Source organism: Pseudopodoces humilis, chromosome 5 (assembly GCF_049639895.1).
Source record: "Pseudopodoces humilis isolate 2021_Gansu_Grassland_sample_001 chromosome 5, ASM4963989v1, whole genome shotgun sequence".
NCBI lineage: Eukaryota > Metazoa > Chordata > Aves > Passeriformes > Paridae > Pseudopodoces > Pseudopodoces humilis.
Window position 1 is genome coordinate 5,301,040 of NC_142204.1, and position 25,025 is coordinate 5,326,064.

Consider the following 25,025-nt stretch of genomic DNA (forward strand, 5'->3'; position numbering starts at 1 on the left):
TAGCTCCCCAGAATGTGTGCATAAAAAATCTGCTCTTGTATAAACTGTCTTGAAGCAGTAAAAGAGAAGGAAGCAATTCAATATGTGTGTGTGGAAGGGGATACAATAAGGATCTCCAAGTATTTTGTGTCTTAGAACCTTGGCCATCCAGTCCATTCTCCCACTGAAAGTGGGGCTCTCATCAGCACTAGAGCAGGCCTTCTGTGACTTTGCTGAATGCAGTGCTGGGCTGTTCTCCTAAAGAATTCTTGTTTTCCTGGTGTCCAGTCTGATCCTCTTAAGCTAAAGCCTTGTCAGTCTCCATTTGGTAGGTCATCTCTGTATCACCTCCGTGGAAGTACATAGCTGTAGCCACTCTTAAATCAGGAATGCCAAGCTAGAGGCCACTTCAGTTATTGTCATAACATTATTTAGCATGTCTGGGCTGGGCACTGCTTTAGAAATGTTATTCTGATTTTATCTTGATTTCAGCTGAATCTGTTTAGTTTATGTTATTGTCAGTGGTAACAAAACTATTTGCTTTTTATGATGTGTGGAATAAAAAAAGACTGGTGAGTAATAAAACTATTAAATCACTGTACTTTCATATCACCTGGTAATGTCTCCTAGCAGATATGTGTATGCTGCAGGATTATTTCAGGTGATTTACAATAAAATCCATTCCCTCATCTTTACCTGCCAAGAAGGAAACCCATTCCAGGATAGAGTGCTGAGTGGTTTCTGTGATATTCTGCATCCACATGGGCATGGCACAAACTCTTTTGAGTATTACTATTAATAGGTGGACCAGACTGACACATAAATGCTGCTCTCATTCCAATTATTAGGAAAGAATTTGGGATCTGTGGCAGCTCCTTTCAGTTTCAGCTTGATGGCAAGTGGTTCTGTGTTTCTCTTCAAGTGGGTAATGTTCTTTAAATAGTTGCAGGCTTTTAGCAAATAGATTTTCGAAGCTGTAATAGAGGAACTGATTGTCCCATTATCTGAAGCTGAAGGATTTGCAAATAAAGCTAATTGTCTTCGGCAAGTAAAAGGAGCTTTTAGCCAAGATAAAAGGAAACTCTTAAAAAACAGCCAGGGGCAGTTTGGCTGAGTTGATTTATAGCACAAGAAAGTGATGCTTTATCACTTTTTTCACTAGGAGCTTAAGATGTGTTTGTAAAAGCACAGAAATTGTACTGGAATTTTGGAGATTGCATTTAGCTTGTATCATTTTCTGGATTTGTTTTTCCCAAGGTAAAGAATAGCTTTTTCCATGCAAGGCTTAGCACCAGTCAATGATCAAAGTAAACTTATAAACTGACTCCAAAACTTAAAAAATCCATAGTGTTCATACCTATTTCCAAGATTTCTTAAATGTTAGTGTCATTGTGATATTATATCCCCAGTTTTGATAGTAAGTTTTCTTTGCTGATCACACTTGAATAGAAGCTACAATTTAGGAAGATAATTAAGTTGGATTAGTTTTCTTTCCATAGGCTCTCTTGGCCTTCCTGCTTGCTTTTGAAAGGATATCCTAATTTTCCATGAATTAGCAGCCTAGGGAGTTGGAAGAGGTTTATGTTAATCCCATATTTAGTCCCTGTTTTTAAGAAAGTACTGAGTGGAATGAATTGGGAAACTGTGGCAGATTCATTGGCAGATCAGACATTGAATTTCAGGGCAATATTTAAGTTTAATCTGTCTACCCTTTGTACCAGAAAGGGAAATGGAATCTGAAAAAGAGTCAGGTGTGGTTAACTGAATGTTTGAAATGGTTCCCATAATCTCTGTATAATACAGAGACTGTACCATGAAAGCATTTTATATTTCCGAAAGGTTTTGAATGCTTGCATTTCATGAATCCACTTCCCTGCACGTCTGCAAGTGTATTAAAATCGGGGTAAGAAGATTTAATTGCAACTGCTCAGGACTTGGACATATGAGATTATGATTCTATTCTTGTCTATTCCACACAACATGTTTGTGACTGGCCAGGCTACTTAGGCAAAATACTTTCAACTTGTTTGTCTCAAATTTAGGTTTGCACTTCCTTTCTTCGTTCAGCATGGCTACTTCTTTCAGAGAAGGTTAGATAAAAAAATCTCGGTTTTTGTTTCAATTGCTTCATGTGAAATACAAATTATATGTTCCAGTCCAGGAGACAACAGTGTCTTTAATCTTTGTGCGAAGATGTGTTATTGTTGAAATGTCAGAGACATCTCTATTCCAGTCTTGTGTCACAGGCCAGTATGAGCCCTCAGCTTGTGTTAGACTCAAACCTTCTCCCAGGCAAACTCTTTCTAAAAATGGAACACTGTGTTTATGCTACTATGCAGAAATCCAGTGGTTGCGAGGCAAGGAGCAGCACAGCATCAGGAATTGCATCAACCAAGCTGTCAGATCCTTGAGAAAAAACAGTTTGTGTTAATACTGAATCATATGAATTAGGTAACTAGTTAATGTCTTCCATTAGTGAAGAATGGTCCTGGTTCTGTTTTTATGGAAATATTGGCAAATGTATGAACCTGTGAGAGGACTTCCTGCTATTATGGGATTGCAGTCTGTGTTTCCCTAAATGGAATTGCTTCTTTCTAATCTGAATCCCAGGTATATCTACACTGCAGACATGAAGTGCAGTTGCATGGCCAAAGAGGATTTTTAGAGTTTACTTGCCCAAAAGTAAGAGAATTTACAGCAGTGTGTCAGTGTGTTTTTCACACCAGTGTAATGACTGCATTTAAGCCTGCTCACACTTCCTGATCACTCTATTTAGTTGATTGGAATAGCTGTTACCAAACAGAAGTGATTCATGGGACCAAAATACAGCAAGTGTGTCTGGTTTTATTCCAATGTTTAATAGTCTCATCAGCATCTTTGTGGTTTGAATTACATAGAGAGAATCATATTTAAAATATTTTAGAGAATTTTTTGACAGAAGAGATGCTAAGTGACTGGTTTTTGTGGATCTGAAAATACAAATAGCTGGAGTAGAGGAGGTAGACCCCACTAAAATCAAGTAGTTTCTTTTCTTAAGATTTCCTAAATATCAGGTGGAAGATTTCCTTAGGATCTGTAGGAACCCCATTCCAGCATCTTTCTTAACCTTAAAAACATGTCTTTTGAAACATATCAGTGGAGAACATACTAATGAGTAATGGAGAAAAAAAGACCCAAACCTAACAATTATAAATCCATGTAATTTTCCTGAAGCAGAAGAAATGGATGAGGCTGTAAAGATCCAAGTAGTTTTGCCTGTCCTACAATCCAGATTCCTACAAAGCTGGAAGAAAGGGTCTTGATTAAATTAAATGACCTCTGGATCAAATCAGTGGGAAGTTATCCAGGCAGCATTTCAGCAACATGGAAAAACTCTTAAAATTTAACTAGTGCTATTGAAATGAATGATATGATTTTAGGGCAAAATAAATTTATTTTACACTTTTTTTGTTATCTAGCCTGACTGTAGCTTTCCAACATCTTTATTTCCCTACTGTTGTGTTTTGAGGGCTTTAGAATATATTTTCAGCTGCTGCCCTAGGTGCCCTTTTAATTCCTTTAGGGAAGAAGTTTATGTCAATTCCAACCACTTTTCTGTTTTCTTGTCAGAGCAGGTTTACTTCCCTACCTACTGCTTCAGATCAAACATTCCTGCATCAGAGATGGAGCCTCTGTCAGATCAGGGGAAAGGTTAAAGAAGCCAGCAGTAGGTTATGCTGCCCTCCTTTTCTTGCAGTGTAGCAGAATTTCACTCTTCGGTGAGATAAATATTTGAGAAGTATCTGTTATGAATAATTTAGGTTAGATGCCTTGCAGAGGATGGACTAGACAGTCCTTCCAGCCATATTTTCTGCTGTTTCCATGACTGTCTCACAACTGATTCAGAGCCTTGACTCTCTTTTGCTTTGTCATTTGTTTTGTGGTTTATTACCCAATGTACAGCCAATCTGATGCAATGATTCCAGGACTCAGTCCAACTACATGTGCTAACATGTTCTCAGACGAAATTTCAAGGAAGCTTTATGTTGAAAGATTTTGGATATTTATCCTGGGATTGCGGAAGAATTGAAATTTTGTTTTGTTTCTTGTTTTTTGTTTGTTTTAGTGATAGCAGTAGTAAAGAAAGGGCTTTTTTCCTCCTCAAATCTTATTATATCTTGGCACACTCTCCATTCTCAAGCCTCAGGCTCTGTTGTAAATTTAAAATAGTATTGATGGTAAAGGGATTATAGGATATCTCACATGAAAGTTACTTTATACTTAGAGGCTGTTAATAGATTTCTAAGAATTTATTTGACTCTCTTAATTTTGTTTTGAATTGATAGAATTCTGTGTTTGTATTATTTTTACTGTAGACTTTATTATTGTGATCAGAGCCATACAGGGCTTGGCTCTGTACAGAATGTGATGCTCTCTGCCCCAAGAACTAGCAGTCTTTTCCAAAGATTGTGATGGGAAAAGAAACAGGGCATGACTGGGAAATGAATGTGGGATCTCCCAGTGCTGATGAGCAGAATGACTGTGGTGAGTGAGTGGGCTGGCAAATGCCTGGTTCTGTGGTGCTTTTTGGCTGTGTGTGGGGCTTTCTCAGCCACCACTGTTCCTGAATTGGCCCAGGCTGGCAGTGGTTGTCCCTCTGGACTGCCATGGGACTGTGGGAGAGCCACGTTGGGCTGTGTGGTGTTTGTGACTGCTGTTCATGTCCTGAGCAGCACTGGATCCTGTCTGGCTCTGGGCTGGAGGAGAGGCTGCTGTTGGTTGCCAGAGAGCCATGGGACAGTCCCAGTGCTGCCTGGCAGGGCAGGGGCTGCAGGTCCTGGCAGTCTGAGCTGGCACAGAGCTGGGGGACCTGCAGTGTTTTTCACGCTCTTTGTGTGACTTTTGTGCACACTATTGCCTTCGAGCTGACCGGAGGTGCTGGGGCTGACAAGCTCTGAATTGTCAGTGGAGTCTGCAAGAGAAGGCACAGCAGCAGCTCCCAGATGGGGAAGCAGATGAGCTGCTGCTTGTGAGGATGAAGTGACAAAGGACAGCAAATGATGGCCTGGCAGAGCCCTAGTTCTGAGTCCTTCCTCCCCAAGACCCTGCGGGGAGATGGAGCTCCCATGCAGAGCACTGGATTGCTGCTTTGGCAGTAACCCCTTTTCCTCCCTGTGCTCCCTGCCTCCTGGGCAAAGGCACATTCCAGCATGGCAGCAGATCTGCTTCTCATCAAACTGCCTGACTGCTTGGTCAGCTTCCATGATGGGGGTCTGCCAGAGAAGGAGAGAAAAGTGTTGATCCCCAGCTGCCCCAGCATCAGGCAGATCCGAATAGTTCTTGCTCTTAGGTCTGCCCTGTTTCCAGCTTCCCCATGAAGCTGAGGAGAGGTCATGGGACAGAAGGTGACCAGGCCTGCTGGGGGCATCCTTAGGCTGGTGCTGTGCTTGTGCCTGATGTCTCATGAGAGCATGAGCATTTCCTCCTGCACCAGGGCACAGAGCGTGTGGAGGGATCAAGTCAACTTTGTGTGGTGCCCTGTTTTGGATTTGTGACCAAAACAGTGTGGGTGGCACACCACGGTTTGAGCCACAGCTGAGCAGAGAGTGTACAGTGCTGAGGACTTTTCTGCTCCTCACCCTAGCACCAGTGAGCAGGCTGGGGGACACAGGATGCTGTGGGAAGGGGATACAGCCAGGACAACTGACCCTGCTGGGGATAGTCCACTTCTCATGTCTGCTCACAGCTGTGAGCTCCTGCTCCTCCTGCACTGGTGAGACATCAGGTGGCCGGTTGTGAGCCATCGTGGTCTTCTGCATCACTTGTTTGGTTGTGTTTTGTTCTCCTTATTCATAGAATCATCAAAGTTGGGAGAGACTTTAAGATCATCAAATCTAACTGTCAATCCAACAATATCACTGTAATCCCTAAACCACATCACCCGGATATTAAACAATCTTAGCCCACTAGGTTTGGTCCTATCATGTATTGATCTGTGGTATCCTAAGCATGATTCTTTCAGTGTTCCATGAGCATTCCCAGTACCAGTGATATGAAGATCTGCACGAGCTTGGTTCCCACCTTTGCCCTGTCAAGCTCTCAGCCACAACTTGCAATCCCAGGCAATGCCCCAGGTGTGGGGAAGAGTGGCTGGAAAAGATGAAGGTGCCACAGGAGCAACTGAAAGGCATGAAACTCTCATCTCTCAGGTCTGCTTCAATACCATTCTGTATAGACCCAAACTCATTCTCTCCAACTCTTCTCAGCTATGCTTTGTTACCTTTCCCTGTTATAGTAATTCCTTATGTTTTTAGTAGTCCCGTCTCCTCAGAATTTGTTCCATTGCTGCTCACAAGTGCAAGGACAAAACTAGTTACTTGATTTTGCCTGTGCTTCCGTGTTTGTTATTGCATGAGAAAGCCCTAATCTTTCCTAGGATATGCTTACAAATTCAACATAAGATAAAGAATTATTGCAGTTGCTTGTGATCTTGAATTAATCACCTAGACTGGAAGTCAAAGAGGTTACTTATTTCATCAGAGGAGATTACAGTCAGTCTCACTTGGGTGCATGTTAATGTTTTGAGGATCTTTGCTGAAACTTGCTGCTGTTGTTAGGTAACCTGTGAGCTATTTTACAGCTGGGGCTGCCAGGTCTGGTCTTACTCAATTAAGTGATAGAAATACCTGGCCTAGCACTTTTCTAGTGTTTAGAAAAGTTTGGGTATGTCAGATGAGTTAGACCTGTTACAAATGCCCAGCCTACTGCTTATGGTTTAGGATTGTCAGTGCAGTGAGAATAACTGCAGCCAAGGATCATTTGGGAAGGCACTGACAAAACTTGCTAGAAAGTGTAGGACAAAATATGCACTTCCCATCTGCACCTACCTGAGACAGCTGTCTAGGGTAAGAAAGGTAGGAATGCAACAATGAGAGTAACAGCTTTGGCCATGGACTGCTGCCAGCTCCAAATCCACTTAAAGCTATTGCAAAGGTTGGGTGGAACAAGCATTAAACTGACAGCTCAGCCAGAGGCCCCAGAATGTTTTGTCACAGCTTTGATTAGAATTGACACGGACTAGCAAGTCCTTTAATTCGACCCAGCTCATAATTGAGAAGATCTGTTTTGATCAAATGATGAATTTTAGTTTCAAGAGGTCACAATATATCTTCTTTACTTGGGCTGGGTAAAGCTTTGCCCTGGAAGAAACTGCTTTGGAATTAATAGGCACTTTTAAGATGAGGGGGTTCTCAAAAAGCATCTCTTTGGACCAGTGGCCCTTCCTGGGTGTAATGTAAGCCCAGAAAATCGACAGTATCCAATTGGTTTCCCTAGCACTTCCTTTTGCCTGCCATTTCCTTACCAGTGTCCTGGGCTGGGATGTCAGCAGGTACATCTTGTACGTTCCTTTCTGCTGTGACATGGACATTTTGCAGGCTCAGGTCTATGTCATTTCACTTTAGTCAATAGGTGCCAAATAGCTGCACTCAGTAGACCATGTGCCAGTTCCACTTCCACTTCTTTTTTTAATCTCCCTTTTCCTTTTTGTTCAGCATTTGCCAGTTTTCCTTCCAGTTTAATGGTTTTATTAGGCAACAGTGTCAGGAGGTGCTTAAGAGCATGTTAGATAAACAAAGGAAGCAAAACACAAGCCTAGCTGAAAATTCCCCTTTGTTTTGGCAGTACAAGCAGTGGAGATTTGGATGGGTGCTAATGCTAATCCCTGATTCATCCTTAACATGCTGATTTTAGTGCTTGGCAACAGAAGAAAGTAATGTTTATAAAGGTCATAGGTGATAGCAAGGTAGCACTGTGATAATCTTTTTATGAGTGATAATCTTTTAATGAGTGATATTAACATAATAGGCATTGATAACTAATAAGTACCCTGGCATTTGCCACCTGGCCTTGCTCTGCTCCTCTTTTGTGGGTTCTTCTGTGAGTTTAATTTCCCTCCTGGTGCTGCTTGAACAAGTGAAGCCCAAAGGGTTTGTGAGCCAGGTGAGATGTTGCGTAGGGTGTCCTACTTCTCAGGGATCACAAGAGGTTGAGGTAATACTTCATGCAGACCACACTGAGGGAGAGAACACCCCAAGGATGATCCTCCAAAACCTCCTCCCAATGTGTTATCCTTCACAAAAGGAGACCAAATGCATTGCAACACTTGATGCTGTCTTGACATAAAAAGCATTTAGATTCTGAAAGATTGGGCTGCTGTTGCACACTGTTAATTTGCACTGCTTGGTAAAAAACTGAGAAAAAGACATAGTGGATAAAGGAAAAGAGTCCTAGGAAAGGATATTAAGAAATTAATGGCAAAAAAGGTGGATCTGAAGAGAGCTTAACAGGATTGTAAGAATGAGAAAAAATTGTCCTTTTGCATTTTTGAATGATTGTTGCCCTACTGGTCTGTGCAGTTTAGCCTGTCTCTAAGGTCTTACCCAGGGTGTTCCTACTGGTGTTTGAAGGAATTGTTACGGGTCAAGTGCTGTACTTGACACTGTTGACTCAGGTGTTGGTACAATGTCTGAAGGAAAGCTGGTTTCCCCAAATTCTGAAGGATGTGAGAAAAAGAACAAATGGGATCCCTGGTCAGATTGTGCAGTTCCAGGAAGCTCTGTGGTCTGGGAATTGTCTGCTCCTTTTCTGGATGAGGGTCATAGTTTCCTACCTCTCTAGACTTTCTGCCAAGGGACTCAAACTGAAATGCAGTGAGTGTGTTTCATCACTTGTGACTGCAGCTTGCTGCTCCCTCTACACGTGCTTGTGGGTTTATGAGAAGAGCCAGGTTAAAGTTCTTTCTCATCCTTAAATAAAAGCTATTTGTTAACCCTGGCAAAATTAACAAACTGTTTTGAAGTGATGCCTTTCAAGTAGTTGTGCTACCACCACTGAGAAAGCAGAAATAGGATTCATAAATGCAGAAATCAGCACACTGATGGGAGTTCTAGGAGAAGAGGCTTTATGTAGTAATTATGGTCCCCAGGCCAGTTTATTGTAAAGATAAATACTCTAATGGAAGTGACCTGAGATGCAGAAGCCTGGAGTCCAGGGAAAGCAGTTGCTACCACTGGAAGAGGGAGTTCTTCAGAAGCTGTGATTCTTTGCAGAGTTAAACCCAGAGATCTAGTTGTGTTCTACATACTCACTTAAGCCCCATTGACATCCCTGCTCTTGTGTAATTGTTTTCTTTAGTTGAGTCTTGCACTATGGATAATTGCAAACACTCCTCTGTGGCTTTTTTTTGATCCACATCCTCTGTGATACATTTTTTCCCTAAAGTGTGATAAAACTGATAAAGAGGTTCCAGGTAAAATTAGTTTCAGGATCATTAGGTGGTGCTTCTCCCGTTGGAGCATTCACTGTCAGAAGAATAAAGGGAAGAGTTAAGAAAAGTAATTGTTGTTTCATCAGATTATGTATTAATTCAACCACACTAATGCACTGTAATATCTAGCCAAGCCTTATAATTTGAGATAGTTGAAACAAGCTTTTAGCTATTCATGTGCTCCTGCTCTAAGTTAATTTCACATCTAAACCATTAAGCAAAAAAAAAAAACTCCAGCCAAACCTGAATTAAAACAACTAATCAATAAGAAACAGGTCTTTCTTTATTAAAAACATCTTGAAAATTAGGTTGTTTACAGAGACGTGGGTGCACGTATTCTGTTTCAAAAGCTTGGAACTGATTTTGTCTCATTTTGCAAAATGTGTGCAGGGGCTGAGAAGTCCAAGACACTGATACCTCTTGCAGAAGCACTTTTTTAGAGTATTTACAAATCATTTGATCAGTTTTCTGGACTACGTCTGTTCCAGTCTATTCCATATGCACCCAGCACAGAGGAGCAGGACTTCACTTGGGGGTCTGTAATAAGGGACAGTGCTTCCTGTCTTTAGGAAGAAAGACAATAGGAAGGAAAATGGAGCTTTGAATGTGATTCTTTGAATTCTTCCTTGCCTCTGAGCAGCATGGTTTAAATGTTCAGATGGCAGAGGAAGAGAAGGGAGAGGGTGAGTCAAGGCTCTGCCTATTTTGTAGCCCTCTCTAGTTGTGAATAAATGGGAGTGACATGCCAGAGATCTGCATTTCTTATTTCCCTGCTGTTCTCTAGGATGATTCACACCACAGGAGCTACCATAAAAATACTAACTTTTTAAAACCAAAACCAGTACAAAACCCTGTGGCACATGTCTACTGCTGGCTAGTCGTGGCTTATAAGTGAGAGTCTCTGCAGTCCCTCATGCAGGGAAGCATTTAAACTTCTTTGTTAATGAGCTCTTTCTAGGATAATAAGTATGTGAATGAGCAACTTACTGTGGCATAAGTAACCTGCTGACTGCTATCTCTGATCTCTCACATTGGTTTTATGTATTAAAGGAAAATCAGCATAACATCTACATAGTTGTGGTGGTGATTAATTTCCAATGATCAGCTTCTATTCTGAGGTACAGCAATTAGGTCTTTTTGGAACTTGTACAGGGGTGTTAACCTAAGTGTCCAAGGGGTTTCATGTGCTAATTTTCTGGTTTTGTACCTTTTACTGCTTCTTTTATTTAATTCTTAAACAGAATTTCAAAATATGTTACTTCTTGTATAACAGCACTGTGTATATGTTTGTGTGCACTTTATGAATATTTTGCCAGCTACTTAGAGGTTAATTGCTTTTAACCATAATATCATTAAATAACCCTACAGAGAAAATATTAAGGCTTGTCCTTGTTTACTGGTGCAGAATATTTTTAGATCAGTCTGACTTCGTTATTTTGATACACTTCATTTTTTGTCTCCGTCTTCCTTCAGGCTTCCGACTTGATTATCACCCCAGCTACAACCTTCAAGGAAAAACCAGACCCCACTGGTTTGGTGTTTGGAACCGTGTTCACTGATAATATGCTGACAATTGAATGGTCCTTGGCTTCAGGATGGGAGAAACCCTATATTAAGCCGCTAGAGAACCTCTCATTACATCCAGCCTCCTCAGCCCTGCATTACGCTATAGAAGTGAGTAGTAAATTGATTTGGAAACCACCATTTTGTTTTATTAGCTCTTGAAGCCACAGCTTTGTAATATAAGGACTATTACTGTCTTAAGTTCATTAGTATTGAATTACATCTTGTTTTGCTAGCTGGTGTTCCACAATAATTGCATTATTTACAACAGGGTTATGTCTAACACAGAAGCAATTGTGGCCAGGGGATTCCAGCACATTTAAAGTCCTAGCCTGGGGAAGGTGAGCTTTTTCTTGTGTGGTGCTAAATTTATTGAAAAACCATTCTTGTTCACTGTGAGACAATGTGTTGGTCCAGTTACTGTCTCTGATATGGCAGTACAGGACTGTGTGAAACCATGAGATTCTCAGAGTAGCTTTAATTTGGGAAGTGAATACAGACTTTGTAAAAGTTGCATGGAGCTGGTTTAAAGGTTGGTAGCTTGGATTGCAGGACAGATTAGACAGGTGCGTGTTTGAAACTCTGAACAAGTCCCTCGAGCTCAGAACTAGATCTGATGCACTCAGTGTATACAAGTGTGTTTAAGGAGAGAACATACAGTGAGGAACTTTGGGAAGTGGAATGTTAAGTCGGAAACCAGCGTGGTTAAAGTTTCCGTGCTTAGCTGATTACTGCCTAAAGCTGCCTTTTGTGCCTTCAGAGCAGCTTTGGCTGTACTCACACCTGTGTGGGAACCCCAGCAGGTTGGTGGGAGTGTCTCCACTGAAGTGTGGGGAGTTGGTTATGCTGCTTCTATTATTTCTTATATTTTTCCTTTTTTTCCTTTTTAAAATTTTTTTTGTATTTTAACCACTGGTATAAGGGAAGCTTTCCCTGATAGTTGTCCCTGAGCTCCTGCCTCCACCATTTTTATTTTGGCTGATTTTTTTCTCATGTGATCACCAAGCCTCCAGAGGTCCTGTGTGAATTACAACAGGTCCCTGTGACTGAGGCTGCAGCTCTTGATCTGCCCAAGAAGTAAGAAACCACGCTGGAGTCCCGAATCTGTATTTCATTCTTAGTAGCATATTGCTTTAATGCTCGGCCTCTGGCCTGGTCTGAAATCATTGCTAATATGAATATGCTCTTTTTTATTTCCATTTTTTTTTTTATTCTTTTACCCTTATTGCATCACGTTTCCTCTAGCCAAGAGGACAGACAGAGGAGAATCTGGTGTCATTGCTGTGGCTCAATGAATACACAGTGGGTATAATAAAAGTGATGGATTTGGCATTCCCTCCCCTTTCTCCTTGCCCTTCATGATGCAGTGTGGTAATCTGGATCTGCAGAACTCCAGATCCAGCTCCCGTGATGTACAGATGTCCAATAATACTGTTTTCACACCACTGTAGCAACCAACCATCAAGCAACCACAGCAGTTGCTTTCATTAAAGCTGAACATTTCTGGAACACATCACTGTCTCCCTTTTTAATGAGTGAAAGGTTTTACTGAGCTCTGGAAGATAAAAAGTATTTCTTTTTGGAGAAAAAGATTTAACATCTTGAGAAGGCTTTGTGTTTCAGTAATGATGATCCTTACTTCTGTCAAACCATTGATCAGATCTTAGTAGTGACATTCCTCCCTTTTCCCTCTCATTAAAAGTTCTGTGAATGTGTTTGGGAGAAGGGCGGTGGGGGAAAAAATGTGTTCTGTGATAAAAAAGTAACATTCCAACAATGTTAGTTAGCTATCAGTTAGTAACTGGCCCAGTAAAAATCATAGCAAAGTATCAGCCAAATGACCAGTTACGTCCTTAATTAAAGACTTTTTTTTTCTTGTGGCTACAATGTCTACCCTAGGACCAGTTTCTCTTTCAAAATTGTGCCAAGCTTTTACTATGGTTGGCATTGCCAGAGGACTAAGATAAGTTTTGATGGCAAAAAGTTCTGGGTTCTAATTCTGGTTCTGCTACATAATTGGCACACAGCCTGAGGAATATTGTCGGGCTCCCGCAAACCAGTTATAACCCAATTAAAATTTGTCATGTGGACTGCACACAAGCTTTCTAAAGATTGCATTTCACTGATCCTTATTGAAAAATATAATAGAATTTGGTAACAGTGAAACCTGAAATACTCTGTTAAAAGTACTTGTGCACAAATACAGGATTATCTTTTCCAAATAAAATAAAAAATAAAATAAAAAAGCTGCAAATGTAGACTTCCAACCACATAGGATGCAGTTCCAACCACTTTTTGTGGAACAGTCCAGAGGAGAAGCCTGAGGAGACTGACAGCAGTGATACAGTTAAATTCATAGAACTTACACTGAAATTTAATATACAAATAAATGCTTTGGAAGATACAATTCTAAGAATCTGTTGTCTATAAGCACAAGCTAGCATTTAATACTTAATCTAAAGAAGACTTGTGTATATGTATATATTAGTGTGAGCTTATAAAACAAATGTGTTTTCCAGTTTAACCAGTAATTACCAATCTGTAACTGAAAATAACTGGATATTTGGTGGGTGTGTTTTTTGATGTGGTTAGGAGATACTGCAGGGCATTTTTCTGGGAGGGCATTGATAGGATAAGGGTTTCTGATTGTCAACACCAGTTGTCTGGATCCTGCAGTTTGATGGGATAACTATGTTTAAATTTCCTGTAAAGTATATAGAGAAAATATTTTCTTGCATTTTATCTCTAGTGTGAGGCTGCATCTCTCTCATGCAGGCTAAATCCCATTCCTACATCCCTACAGCGTAGGGGTATAAGGGGGAAATAAGGGACCAGTTCCTGCTAGAACTACAGCAAGAACTTTACAAGAATTCTCTCAATGACCTTATTCTATACTTCCTAACAAAGATGTGTTTTGGACAGAGCTCTAAAATTAATTAATATATATATATATATGTAATAAAATTCTATAGATCCTTTCTATAAGTGAAAATGCTGTTTTGACTCAGGTATTAGTCAGGATGTGAGGGAATCGTTAAGTCAAACACATGCTACAAATTTTAATTGCTGTAACCAAATTAAGGAAGTGGTTATCATGAGGAATTATGAGGTTTATATTACAAAGATGACCTGCCTATACTTCAGATAAGTCTGTCTCACTGGAATGTATTGCCAGAACCAGGAAGGTGAAGTTTTTACTTCCAAAATTTGCACAGATCATCACAGGCTAACATGTCAAAATTACTACTTGTTTTCTTTTCCCTCCTTTTCTGGCTTGGTAGTTGTTTGAAGGGATGAAGGCTTACCGAGGAGTGGATGGCAAAATCCGCCTGTTCCGGCCAACCCTGAACATGGACAGGATGGCACGATCAGCACGGAGAACAACTCTGCCAGTAGGTACCGAGGCATCTCGTGCTCCTGAAGTCAGAGCATGTTTTCATTGTCAGAGTGCAAATCTCTAAAGCTCTTCAGTAGCAGCATTTATCAAACACTCTTAAGGCTTTGATAGCTCAGTAAAACTTTGTTAACAGATCTTATTCATTGAAGGAAACTGTTTGAAGTGCTTAATTTAAAATCAGAACAGTGAGTGTTTTGCTTTCATTGTTGTCTCCCTGCTGTCTCAGATGTACAGAGTGTTTTTGAGGGATGGGTTCTGTTCTGCAGGTATTTGCACGAAGACAGCTGTCTGATTTGCCCTGGTGCTAATGTTCTCCCTTTCCTTCTTTGCACTTCAGTTAAGTTGTTCAGCCTCTTGTGTGCCTTTGGTTTTGGTCATTCCAGTAACTTAACACTGCTTTTAGCAACTGGTATCTTGGCCAGTGAACCTCCTCCAAGGCTTATTAGCTTAATTGCTGTAAGAACTTGGGAACTTTGGGAGACTTGCTGGCCCCACGGAGTTATAAACCAGATCACTCTCCTGTAGAAGAAGTGGTGCTGTAGTTTGCAGCATGCCCGGCTGAGTTGGCTGCACAGGGAGTTCTCCACATGCTTTGGAGGGAGGAAGGGTCAATGGCTCCATTTTACCATCTCAGGAGGATACTTTGGAGCAAAGGAGATCATTTGAGAGACCGCACAAAAAGGCACAGTAGCTAAGACCATGGGATATTAAAGTCTGTAAGGAATGAACTCAAGGAAGATGTGAACCTCTACACGGTGTCAACTGTTCCATATCCTGAGGAAGTGTTCCCTGTAGTACATGGATTTGTAAAGACCACAGTGTTCCAGCTTTATTTCTCAATTTTCTTTTTTCCCTTTCTTTTCCTTCCCAGTCTTTTGACCAGAATGAGCTGTTAGAGTGCATCCGTAAGCTTGTGGAAGTGGAACAGGAATGGGTTCCCTACTCAACCTCTGCCAGCCTGTATATCCGTCCTACCCTAATTGGAACTGAGGTGTGCAATATTTATTTATTTTTTCTCTCTCTTAACTGTTGTTTATTTAGGTACGAGACAGAGTTCTCCATCCATGAAGGGAAATATGCAGCAGTCAGCAGGTGACAGGATTAAGTTTGGGGGCAGATTGGTTTTGTATTTCTATTTTGGAGTCCCTGTAGCAGCACGGATTTAAGGTTGACCACACTGCCACTTAGTGGCCACGCTGGTTCTGAGCACGGAAAGTAAACGGAGGAACTGCTAGAAGCGGGAATAGAACAGTACTTGTTAATTGGGGCTGTACTGAGAGGATAGTTACATGTGGCAAACCCTAATGATTCGGAGAGAACATGATGGAACACAAATTGCTGTGTACCTTTTGTAATTTCAAGTCATACCTGAACTTAGTGAGGAGTTTTTGGAAGATTTTATCCTGTAAACTAAGATGTCTCAGAAGAGATGTTTTCAACAGAACTAAGGACTAGCTCTTCTGTCTATTTATTCTTGAAACTGACCTTCTAAGAGGCTCCTTAGAAAATAGGTATTAATGTGTCCTCTCTGAGTTTCATGTGTGATAGTATTCATATTTCATAGTATTGATAAAGGGAATTAGAAACAGGGTTTATTTTATTAAATCCTTCAGAGTTCTTTTTTTCAGCAGTAGCAAGAGAGAAGGGTATGATGGTAGAGCACAGAACAAGGAAGCTAAAGAATGTAGGTTCCAAACTAGGTAAGCTAAACTTCTGCAATATCCCTATCTGTAAGTAGTTACCATACTTTTACATTTTATGTTTTACATTTTGCATAGGTTCTAGGACTCCATTAATTTAATACTTTTAAAGTAGTTGCAGATTTTCTGACTAAAGAATCTCCACTCAGTGACTATAAGGTACTGATATTAAAATTGGGGTGTTTACCCCTGTTGTTTTTTTTTTTAAATTCTTGTGCTCTGAGCTTATTTCAGGCTAGCCAACACTTGTGGCCTTTCCACTATCACATGTTGTTTCCAGGTTGCACGTCCTACTAGGCTGTTATGAATCGCCCCAATTAGAAACCCAGGCAGCACAATCTTTTGAGTGATCATGTCAGCAAAAATATCAAGATCTCAGTAAATCCTTTTAGAAGTCTTTCTGAAGCAGTAAGGTAGACAGAAATCGAAGGAACCCTTTCAGGCCCTGGAGAACTTTGGCCAACACCAGACTTCTCACCTCCACCTTCAAGTGTTGATGGTGATGACTTGGAGTGTGAGAAGCCATCTCTCAGAGAGGAGCTGGAGAAAAATCTGTTGCATTCTTGGTTATTTCCTGTGCTGTTGTGTGAACTGTTTTTAGCAGGCAAATAATTTTAGCTGTCACACAGGCATTCAGAGAGCCTGCACTCAGCTCTAGCATTGCCAGTTCTAAGTGGTACTGGACAGCTCTCACTAATGCAGCTAACAGTGGTTTCTCCACTGTTGTTACTGCTAAGAGTAGTCTTGCCACTTCTTTCCCCCAGAAGGCTTTGTGGGCTTCTGGTATGATTAAGGAAATAATTATATAGCACTTTGGTAAGCTAATCTTTGAATTCTCAAAAAATTGAAACTATTTGAGAGTTCTAGAATAACATATTGATAAATATGTTTATCGATTGTTGGTGTGAGACACTGGTGGTTTGGTTCTTTTTCCCAGGACCAAGACTGATGAGAGAGAGACCTGTTTTTGTGTTTGGGCTTAGGATGTTTATTTTTCTTAGTCTATATTATATATTTACAGAGTACAAGGAGCTATGTACAGTAGGCTAACAAAGTGCAAAATGGCTGAAGAAGTATCTCTTCAAGGTTTTTTAAGTGTCAACCCATCCAATAATGAAATGCCAAATAACTGATTTTCATTACTAACCCAATAACCCGACATCTATGGCCTGCAATGTGGATTCTTTCATCCAATCCCCTAATATTACCCAAAAAACCCTAGAAGAAGCAGAAAGGGACAACACCCTAAATTCTCCATGTTGTCTCTTATTCACTAATATAGCTTAAACCCTATACTCTGATTTTCTCACCCAGTGACTTAATATAATTCTATCTAACTTACATTCTCAGTTTCTCTACTCAGTTCTAGAAGCTTTCTCTATGGTTTTAAATTAAACTCAGTGTTCTCTTCAGTGTCAGAGCCTATCAGCACAGATAACAGAATATTTTCTGTGCCTCTGACTCCAACAATCGATAGTTTAAAGTATTGAAACTATTTGAATGGCTATAAGTGAATGGTGACAGTGTATGAAATTAGGGCTGTTACGTTGCTTGGACTGGGAGAAAGTTGTAGAAATACTTTTTATTCATTGTAGCACTTTGCACTGTCCTGGTAAAAGCACTGTCATGCTGCAGTTGCACTGAAAGCAGTGTTTCAGAAGCCGATGGTGCAACGCCTGATGTTTGAAGGATACCAGTAACTTTTGATTTGTTTACATTCTTTATTTTCAGCCTTCCCTTGGGGTGAAGAAGCCGACTAAAGCCCTACTGTATGTCATACTGAGTCCTGTGGGCCCTTACTTTGCAAGTGGAAGTTTTAATCCAATATCCTTATGGGCAGATCCAAAATACGTAAGAGCATGGAAAGGGGGAACAGGAGACTGCAAAGTGGGAGGGTAAGAAAGCATTATCCTACATTTTGTACACTCACAAAGCAGATTTGGTTTTTAGTGAAGTATCTAATCCAGCAGAAATAGACACATTACATGCAGTAGTTAAACAAGCAATATACTACAACTAAGCGTTCAAATTTGTATTTAGCAAGTATTACTTATGCAACTCCCTTGCATATTTTTGTTTGAATATTGCAGCCAGTTGATTTTTTTGCAGCATCTCAAGCTGAGGAACTTGGAAGGTGTCCATGTTATACTTTGGCTCTTGCCCTTGCAGCAGCTGACACTGAAGTGACCACTTTGTGCTGCATCATCAGTATAGCAGCCTGCTGTCAACAGAGCAGGGAGCAGCTCTGGCTGCTGACCTCCTTCCCTGGATTGTCCTATCCAGGAGTTTCTTTGCTAGGCAGGAAGTCAGTAGCTGTGAAGTGCTGCTCAGCTGAGCTGGTAGAATAATCAGAGGGCAGAAAAACAACTTTCCTTCATTCAAGCTGATGTTCTGAACCTTTGGTGAATTTATGAAATTTTGCTTGTTTCTAAAAATACATTATTTCCTGCACATCCTTCATACATCAGCTGTGAAAAAGAGTAGTCTGGAGTTGTCATTGACTTGATTTGTGCCCAGAGGTGAGAACTTCAGTGTGGTCAGCATTTTAGAGCTGCTGATTTTGCATTTTGAAGGTTGTTGAACATCAGAAGCAGAAAGGGGTATTTTTCCCCCTCAAAGCAGCAGGCATTGTTCAGTCAGGTTCACTCTGTAGGCAGCCTTTTAGAAAAATGTTTGCTCCTAAAGGATATGGAATTCATCCAGACACAATTGCATTTCCTGAAGATGCTATGAATGAATATCTTTTATTAGAAAAAAATAACTTATCTCTGGTGATATTTGTGCTCCAAGAGTTTTATCCAACATGTATTACCCATCTGACATGAGGTAGATGAATTAAGGAAAAAAAAACCCAAAAAACGAGAATAACACCAAGAAACCCCAAAAGCTGGAGGGGAATTGTTGCTCTCTCTCCAGGATGCCAACTGCTAAATAAAGATAAATGCTTTCTGAGGGTTTTTAGTTGCAGTAGTTAGAATGTCCAGAATATGGAACAAGAGGTATGTTTAAGACAGTTTGGATGGATTTGTTTGAGTTGTTGGTGGTGTTCAGCCCTTCAAAGTTTTCAGGTTGTAGGTACAAATGATCTAGTAAAATGCTAGTGGAGTACTTCCAATGAAAACATCCCGGAGACAAGCAGTGACTGTTGCAGAGTGCTTGCTCATGAGATGGATGCACAAAATCTTGTTTAAATTGAGAAGATGCCCAACCAGCTACTCATAAGTCTTTATTTTTTATTTTTCCTGAAGAAATTATGGTTCTGCTATTTATGCCCAACAAGAAGCCCTGGAGTTTGGCTGCCAGCAGGTTTTGTGGCTCTATGGAGAAGATCACCAAATAACTGAAGTTGGAACAATGAATCTCTTTCTCTACTGGATAAATGAAGATGGAGGTATGGTACATAAAGCAAGAAAACTTTAACAGAGTAGCAAATTGGGACCATAGTCCACAAAATGATTATTAGAATGCAGATCATCATCTTTTTAATGAAGATGGTTCAACAAAGGAAATGCTTAATCTCTTCTGAAAATTACCAGGTGACTGTTAGCTGTGGGAGAGGAGATCCTGGAGCAGCTGTGAGTGCTGCCTGCTGATAACAGACTAAACTGCTGGGCTAGTCCACATGCTCAGAAGGGCAGATTTCAGCTATGCACAAGGTCACACATCAGTTTTGGTATCAGCAGGATGTTTGGTCTCTAAGGAGGTGTTGGCTCACAAGCAGTGCAGATGTGCTAAAAGGCAGCTTATGGCTGTGCAACTCTTCAGACTCTGTAGCTTTGAGTATGAGTGGCTCCCATCATCACTTGCTGGCAAGTCACATATTCCTCAGTCATATCCAAGAGTATTTCAGCATTGAATCCAAAAATGTTTCCTTTGAATAATTTGAAGTTCTGTCCAGTGGTAGCAGGGAGAGAAAACATGTCAGTCAGTGTTGGAATCACTAATACACAAAAGATGCTTTCAAGATGTATCATCATCTTTCTTCTGACAGTCATCTCTGAGCAAGGTACATGCTGATTAAAAACTGTCCAGTTTAATGAGCAGCCAACTATTTAGGCATCCCAAACCATTGGGGATGCAAATATTCAGTGCTTGAGATGTGCTAGCTCTGGTGGCTGCACCTGATAACTGGTTTGGAAGACTACAGGCAAGGGAATAAAAGGATACCTCATGACTTCCATGAATGCTGTCTCTCCAAGAAAATGAAGTGTTACTGAATTTTTACATGGCAGCTGATGCAGGGGTCAGACTGATTTCATTGTAGTGTCATGGGTACCCTTGAAAATTGTCAGTTTCCTGACAGTGCTCAGCTGCAGAGAAAAGGCAACATTTTGTGGGGATAGCAGTGTGCCTTGGATAATGCAGTGAGATCAGGATCCAGCTACCTGACTCCCATCTCCAGTTCCATTGCTCCTTCTTCCAAAAAATCTTTACCACATTTTTGAGAAGAGAGATAATGCTCCCTTAGTGTTGAATGAGTCTGTGAAGCTTTATGAATGAAGTGATAAATAGTAGACATTTTCTTATTGTTACAGCAGCAGTTGATTTGTCAGTGTAGATAGATGGCCAAATTTATGCCTTGTGGAACTTAGCTGGAAAAACATGAAAATAGATTTTGGCTCATTCCGCCCAGGGAAAGACACTGAAGCAGGGACATAATTAGAATTCAATGTTCTCATTGTACTTAAACCAGGAATATACTGGAATTATGCAGCTGCAGCACGGTACTGTTCCAAAGATCTGCCAATCACTGTGTTTCCAGTGCACTGCTGAATGGTGCTATTGTGAGGTGGCTGTAGCAAACAACTTGTAATTCCTGCCACCCAAGCAGGCTGTTTGCTGGCAAACCTGTCATTTCACAGACACGGGCATTATCCTCCTGGAGCACTTTGCTGTCTCCCAGGGTGTTGAGTAACTCTTAATTTGGGGGATCTTTGGCTGAGAATCACTCATGCTGCCAACGGGTGTCATCACATACCTGCCTGTGGCTTTGCAAGGGGATTTAGAACCTGCTTGTCATTGTGTTCTGTCACTTCACAAAGGACACTCAGGCTGTGGTTTGGTTTTGTTATGCAAATGCTGCAGCTGAGAGGGATCAAAAAAAGTGAGACAGAAATTGCAGCTCATCATCAAAAGAAAATGCCCTTCTTTGTGTGTTCTGAGGTCACTGTTGAGAGCTGAACTGCTGTCCTTGGTTTATAACCAGAGGCTTATCCCAGTAAAGCCTGGACTGGAGGACAGCCATGCTTCCCATGGGAGTAGGCTTTCCTTGCAGCCTTTGCTGTATATCTTCAGTTACAGCATTGTGCCTAAAGGTGACATGTTGTCCCAGATGGCAGGAGCAGCCTGAAAAAATAGTTCGTTTGTAACATCAAGGAAGGGAGTAGGGGGAAAAACTGCTCAGGTTTCGGTAGAATAGTGTGACTTGTTCTGTGCTGTTCTTGTATTCCCACTGCTGCTCTGAGGCTTATAAGATGGCAAAAACTGGATCCCTGCTATTGCATAAATACTTCATTATCCAAATCCTATTTATAGTTTATGTTCACTGAGTGAAAAATACAGTCCTTTCCACATGCCTCTTGAGAGCATGTAACTATCCCAAGAAGTTCTTGACATTGAAACTCACTTCCTGTCACAATGTCTGTTCTTCTGCCTAGAATATAGGCTTGGCTTTATGGAAAACCTTAAAATTTAAACATATGTCTGACCTAAGGATTGCTAACTATGAAATGTGCAGTTTTGAAAAATTCAGTTTCTTCAAAATGATCTGCAACCATTTGGGGTCTGCTTCTATCTTTAAGGCATTGTGAATAGTATTCAGGCATTATTTAGTATTTTGTGCTGCAATTGGAATGGTGATTAGTAGTACCCACTTCAAAATTTTATAAATAAAAAAGTAAATCTGTTAAAAGATTCTCTGAAACCGTCAGGTAAAACTTTAGGCAAGTTTGCTAAATATTCTATCGTTGGAACATTAGTTGTGCAGCAGAAGTGTCATGTACAATTACAGTGCTATGAAAATCAGGATTGTAGCTTCTGTTCTAGTAGACAGCCCCAGCAACAGACTGGAGGGGAGAGCAGCAAATGAATGAGGTAGCAGACAAAGCAAAGGATGAAAAAGTAATTGATGAAAGCAAATTAACAGACCAGTGCAAAGGTAGTGATTGCATGAGGGAAGAGTTGAAGAAAAGCCTGAGAGAAGTAAGGAGAAAGACCCAGAACAAACTGGTAGAAGAGGTTATCTGTTAGTATTAATGAAAACAGGGTTTTCTGAGTTCTCCTTGATCCTGAAGTTCACTTGGAATTTATCACTTTGGTAAAATATGTATTAAGATTAATTTCTTGGCATTGTTACAGCATGACTAGTACTGAAGGTATCCCATGAGTGTAATCTCACCTGCTCTATGCTCATAAATACAGATACTTAAAAGCTGAAGTTGTGTAATATGGAAGACCACTTTTTAAAAACCCCTGTAAATACTCTGATGGAATTCTGCTAGAGCAAGCTTATACCAGGTTTAACAGGTGTTAAACTGGGCAAACAGTACTGCTACTATAACTGTAATAGGAGTCAGCTGAAGAGAAACCTGACATTTCCCTTCAAATGCTTTTCTCCCGCTTTTTGCGACTACACATTTTAAGCCCATCAAAATAATTCAGAAGACAAATGGAATCTGTGAGCTCACAGTCTGTTTTCTGGGAGATGGACAAACTGATGTCATATGGAGCCTGGTTTGGCATCACTTCACAGAGAGGATGAGCTTTTGGCATACCATGTTGGATAGTGTTATCATCTCTGCCGGATACCAGGGGAGCAGATGTTCCCTGGGTGGCCCCAGGCTGGTAGGCATCATATGTATACTTGACAAAATTCTGCAGAGCAGCCTGTTTAGAACATTTTGAGACTTTCATGTCCTGTCTGCTCGGTGCTGTTTGGCAACTGGTTTGGCCTGGCACCTTTTCAAACTAGCTCAAATCAATTAATATATGTTACTGAGCTTAAACAGGTCTTAAACAAGATCTGTGGCAACATCACCAGACAGAGAAATGTAATCACAATCTTTGGTATCAAAGTCCACGGTATTTGAAGTTTTCTGTTCAAGAAAGGAGTGTGTTAGACTGTGATTGGGTCACAAATGCAGAATATCAGGTTTTCAGTGTTTAGAATCAGCCCTGTGGCTCATGGAAAGTTTTAAAGTCTTCTCCTTGTGATAGTTGTGCCAGAATTAGGATCAGACATGCATCACAAGTAGGAATGATGCTAGACAGACTCCAAAAAGGGAATGCTGTTATTCCTGACTGTATGAGAAAGAAGAGATGGCTGACATAACTAGAAGTCTGGGATAGGCTGGGGAATGACACTATGGGCTAGTCAAACCAGAGCAGAACATACAGCCTGCTCTAGGGCTGCATTTCATACATTTTGTTATGGCAGTTTACACCTATTACTGATGTAATAGAGTGTACAGCTCCTCCTAAAAGGAACATGGAAGCACTGGTAGGAGAGTCCAAATTAATAAATCAAGGGGTGGCTGCATTAGAAAGTAACAGGTGTTTTCCGAGAGAATGGACAGTGAATAGCAGATTCAGTGAATTTATCTTCCACTTCCCCTATCCCATCACAGCTCCCAATGCCCTGTCTTGCAGAGTGGGGGAGCCCAGGATATGCTCAGTCCCAAGCTGGCAGGCAGTGTTTGTGCACAGAAATACCTTACTTTCAGAAATATCTGAAAACAGCATTGAGCAGCTGAGCTCAACCTTCTCCCACAGACCAAGGACAAATACCATATTTCTTTCTTCAACCCAGCTGCAAGTATTCACAGGATCTATAGAAATATTTTAAAGAGAGGTTCTCCTTTGAAAAAAGTTCAGTCAGGCCTGGATTCAGTGATCTTTTTGCAGCCAGGGAGAAAGGGGACATAAGTTACATGTCTTCATGTTTTTATTGGTTTTTTATGTGACCTAGGTAAAAAGTAAACAAAACTCTTAATGGTTTGTGGATTTATTGGGCAGGGTAAGGTAAAGAAAGAAAAAGGACTATAAGTAGAGAAATAAAATGGTTAGGAAAAAATATGAAGAGGACTACTGAAAGACTCTGGATGTCTTGCCTTCTCAGTGCAAATTTGAGACTGTCTTAAAAGCCTTTGTCTGAAAAGAGTAAAAGGTCAGTCTTCTCTGATAATAGAAACCAGTGAGTACACTATGTGATGGCTTAAAATGAAAAAGATTAACTCTGCTGCAGAGATCAGATGGAAGAACAAAGTCTACATACAAACTTGTGTTTTAAGTATTTACCAAGCATGAGTTGTTTAACCGAGACTTTATTGTTTACCATTTATCTAGCATTTCATTAGTTTTGTTAGATGAACATTTATCTACTGTTCTTTTTCAAAAGCAAACAAGAAACACTAGCTAACAAACCAAACTACTTGAACAACTTAAATTATTGTTGTTGTTGGATTTTTCTTACAATTTCTCTAATTGTGTAAAGAGAAAATTTGCATAGAAAAAGGGTGTCTAGACTACAACAAAGGAGCATTAAGGAAGTCTCCTTCCAAGGAGGATTGGCAGGATTTCCACTGCTTTTCTGGTTCATTAAATGAACTTCAGAATTTTTGGTAAATGTTTCATATTGCTGCTGTGAAATGGATATTCTAAACCCCATATTCCTGAATTAAGTAAAACATTTCGGGGAAAGTTGTGATCTGCCCTGGGATTATTAGGCATGATTTTCCCTCTGCCTTTCTACTGTGAATCTGGAGAATGAACCATTTCATAGTTTGCAGTAGTAACACAGTGCAGTTACACAGTTATACGTACAATGCCCTGAGGAATAAAACCACCTACAAGTCATTGGGCATGTATATATTCATGTATTAAATATATTTCTTCCCCACTCACTGAAGTGTACACAGAAGGTTCCAAACACTCAACAACAATTTACTTGAACTATCTGTTTATATTCTTGGAGAACCCTGATAAATGTTGCATCTCATGGCATAGGGATTATTTTTGATGCCACAGAATCATGGAATATCCTGAGTTGTAAGGGATCCACATGTTTGGTGTAATATCAGTA

General features: G+C 40.5%; 1 protein-coding gene across 3 annotated transcripts in view; it reads left to right on the forward strand.

Moving 5' to 3' along the window:
* The window catches only part of BCAT1 (branched chain amino acid transaminase 1), a 60,215-nt gene that overhangs the window by 20,725 nt on the left and 14,465 nt on the right, over positions 1-25,025 (forward strand). For 2 of the 3 annotated variants that reach the window (XM_088055049.1, XM_088055051.1), the window contains exons 3-8: positions 10,760-10,960; positions 12,095-12,151; positions 14,131-14,241; positions 15,118-15,237; positions 17,678-17,841; positions 19,195-19,337. In XM_088055049.1, coding sequence (XP_087911175.1) covers positions 10,760-10,960; positions 12,095-12,151; positions 14,131-14,241; positions 15,118-15,237; positions 17,678-17,841; positions 19,195-19,337 — 796 coding nt within the window. The remainder of the gene's footprint in view (positions 1-10,759; positions 10,961-12,094; positions 12,152-14,130; positions 14,242-15,117; positions 15,238-17,677; positions 17,842-19,194; positions 19,338-25,025) is intronic. The other variant, XM_088055050.1, reaches the window with a different exon arrangement.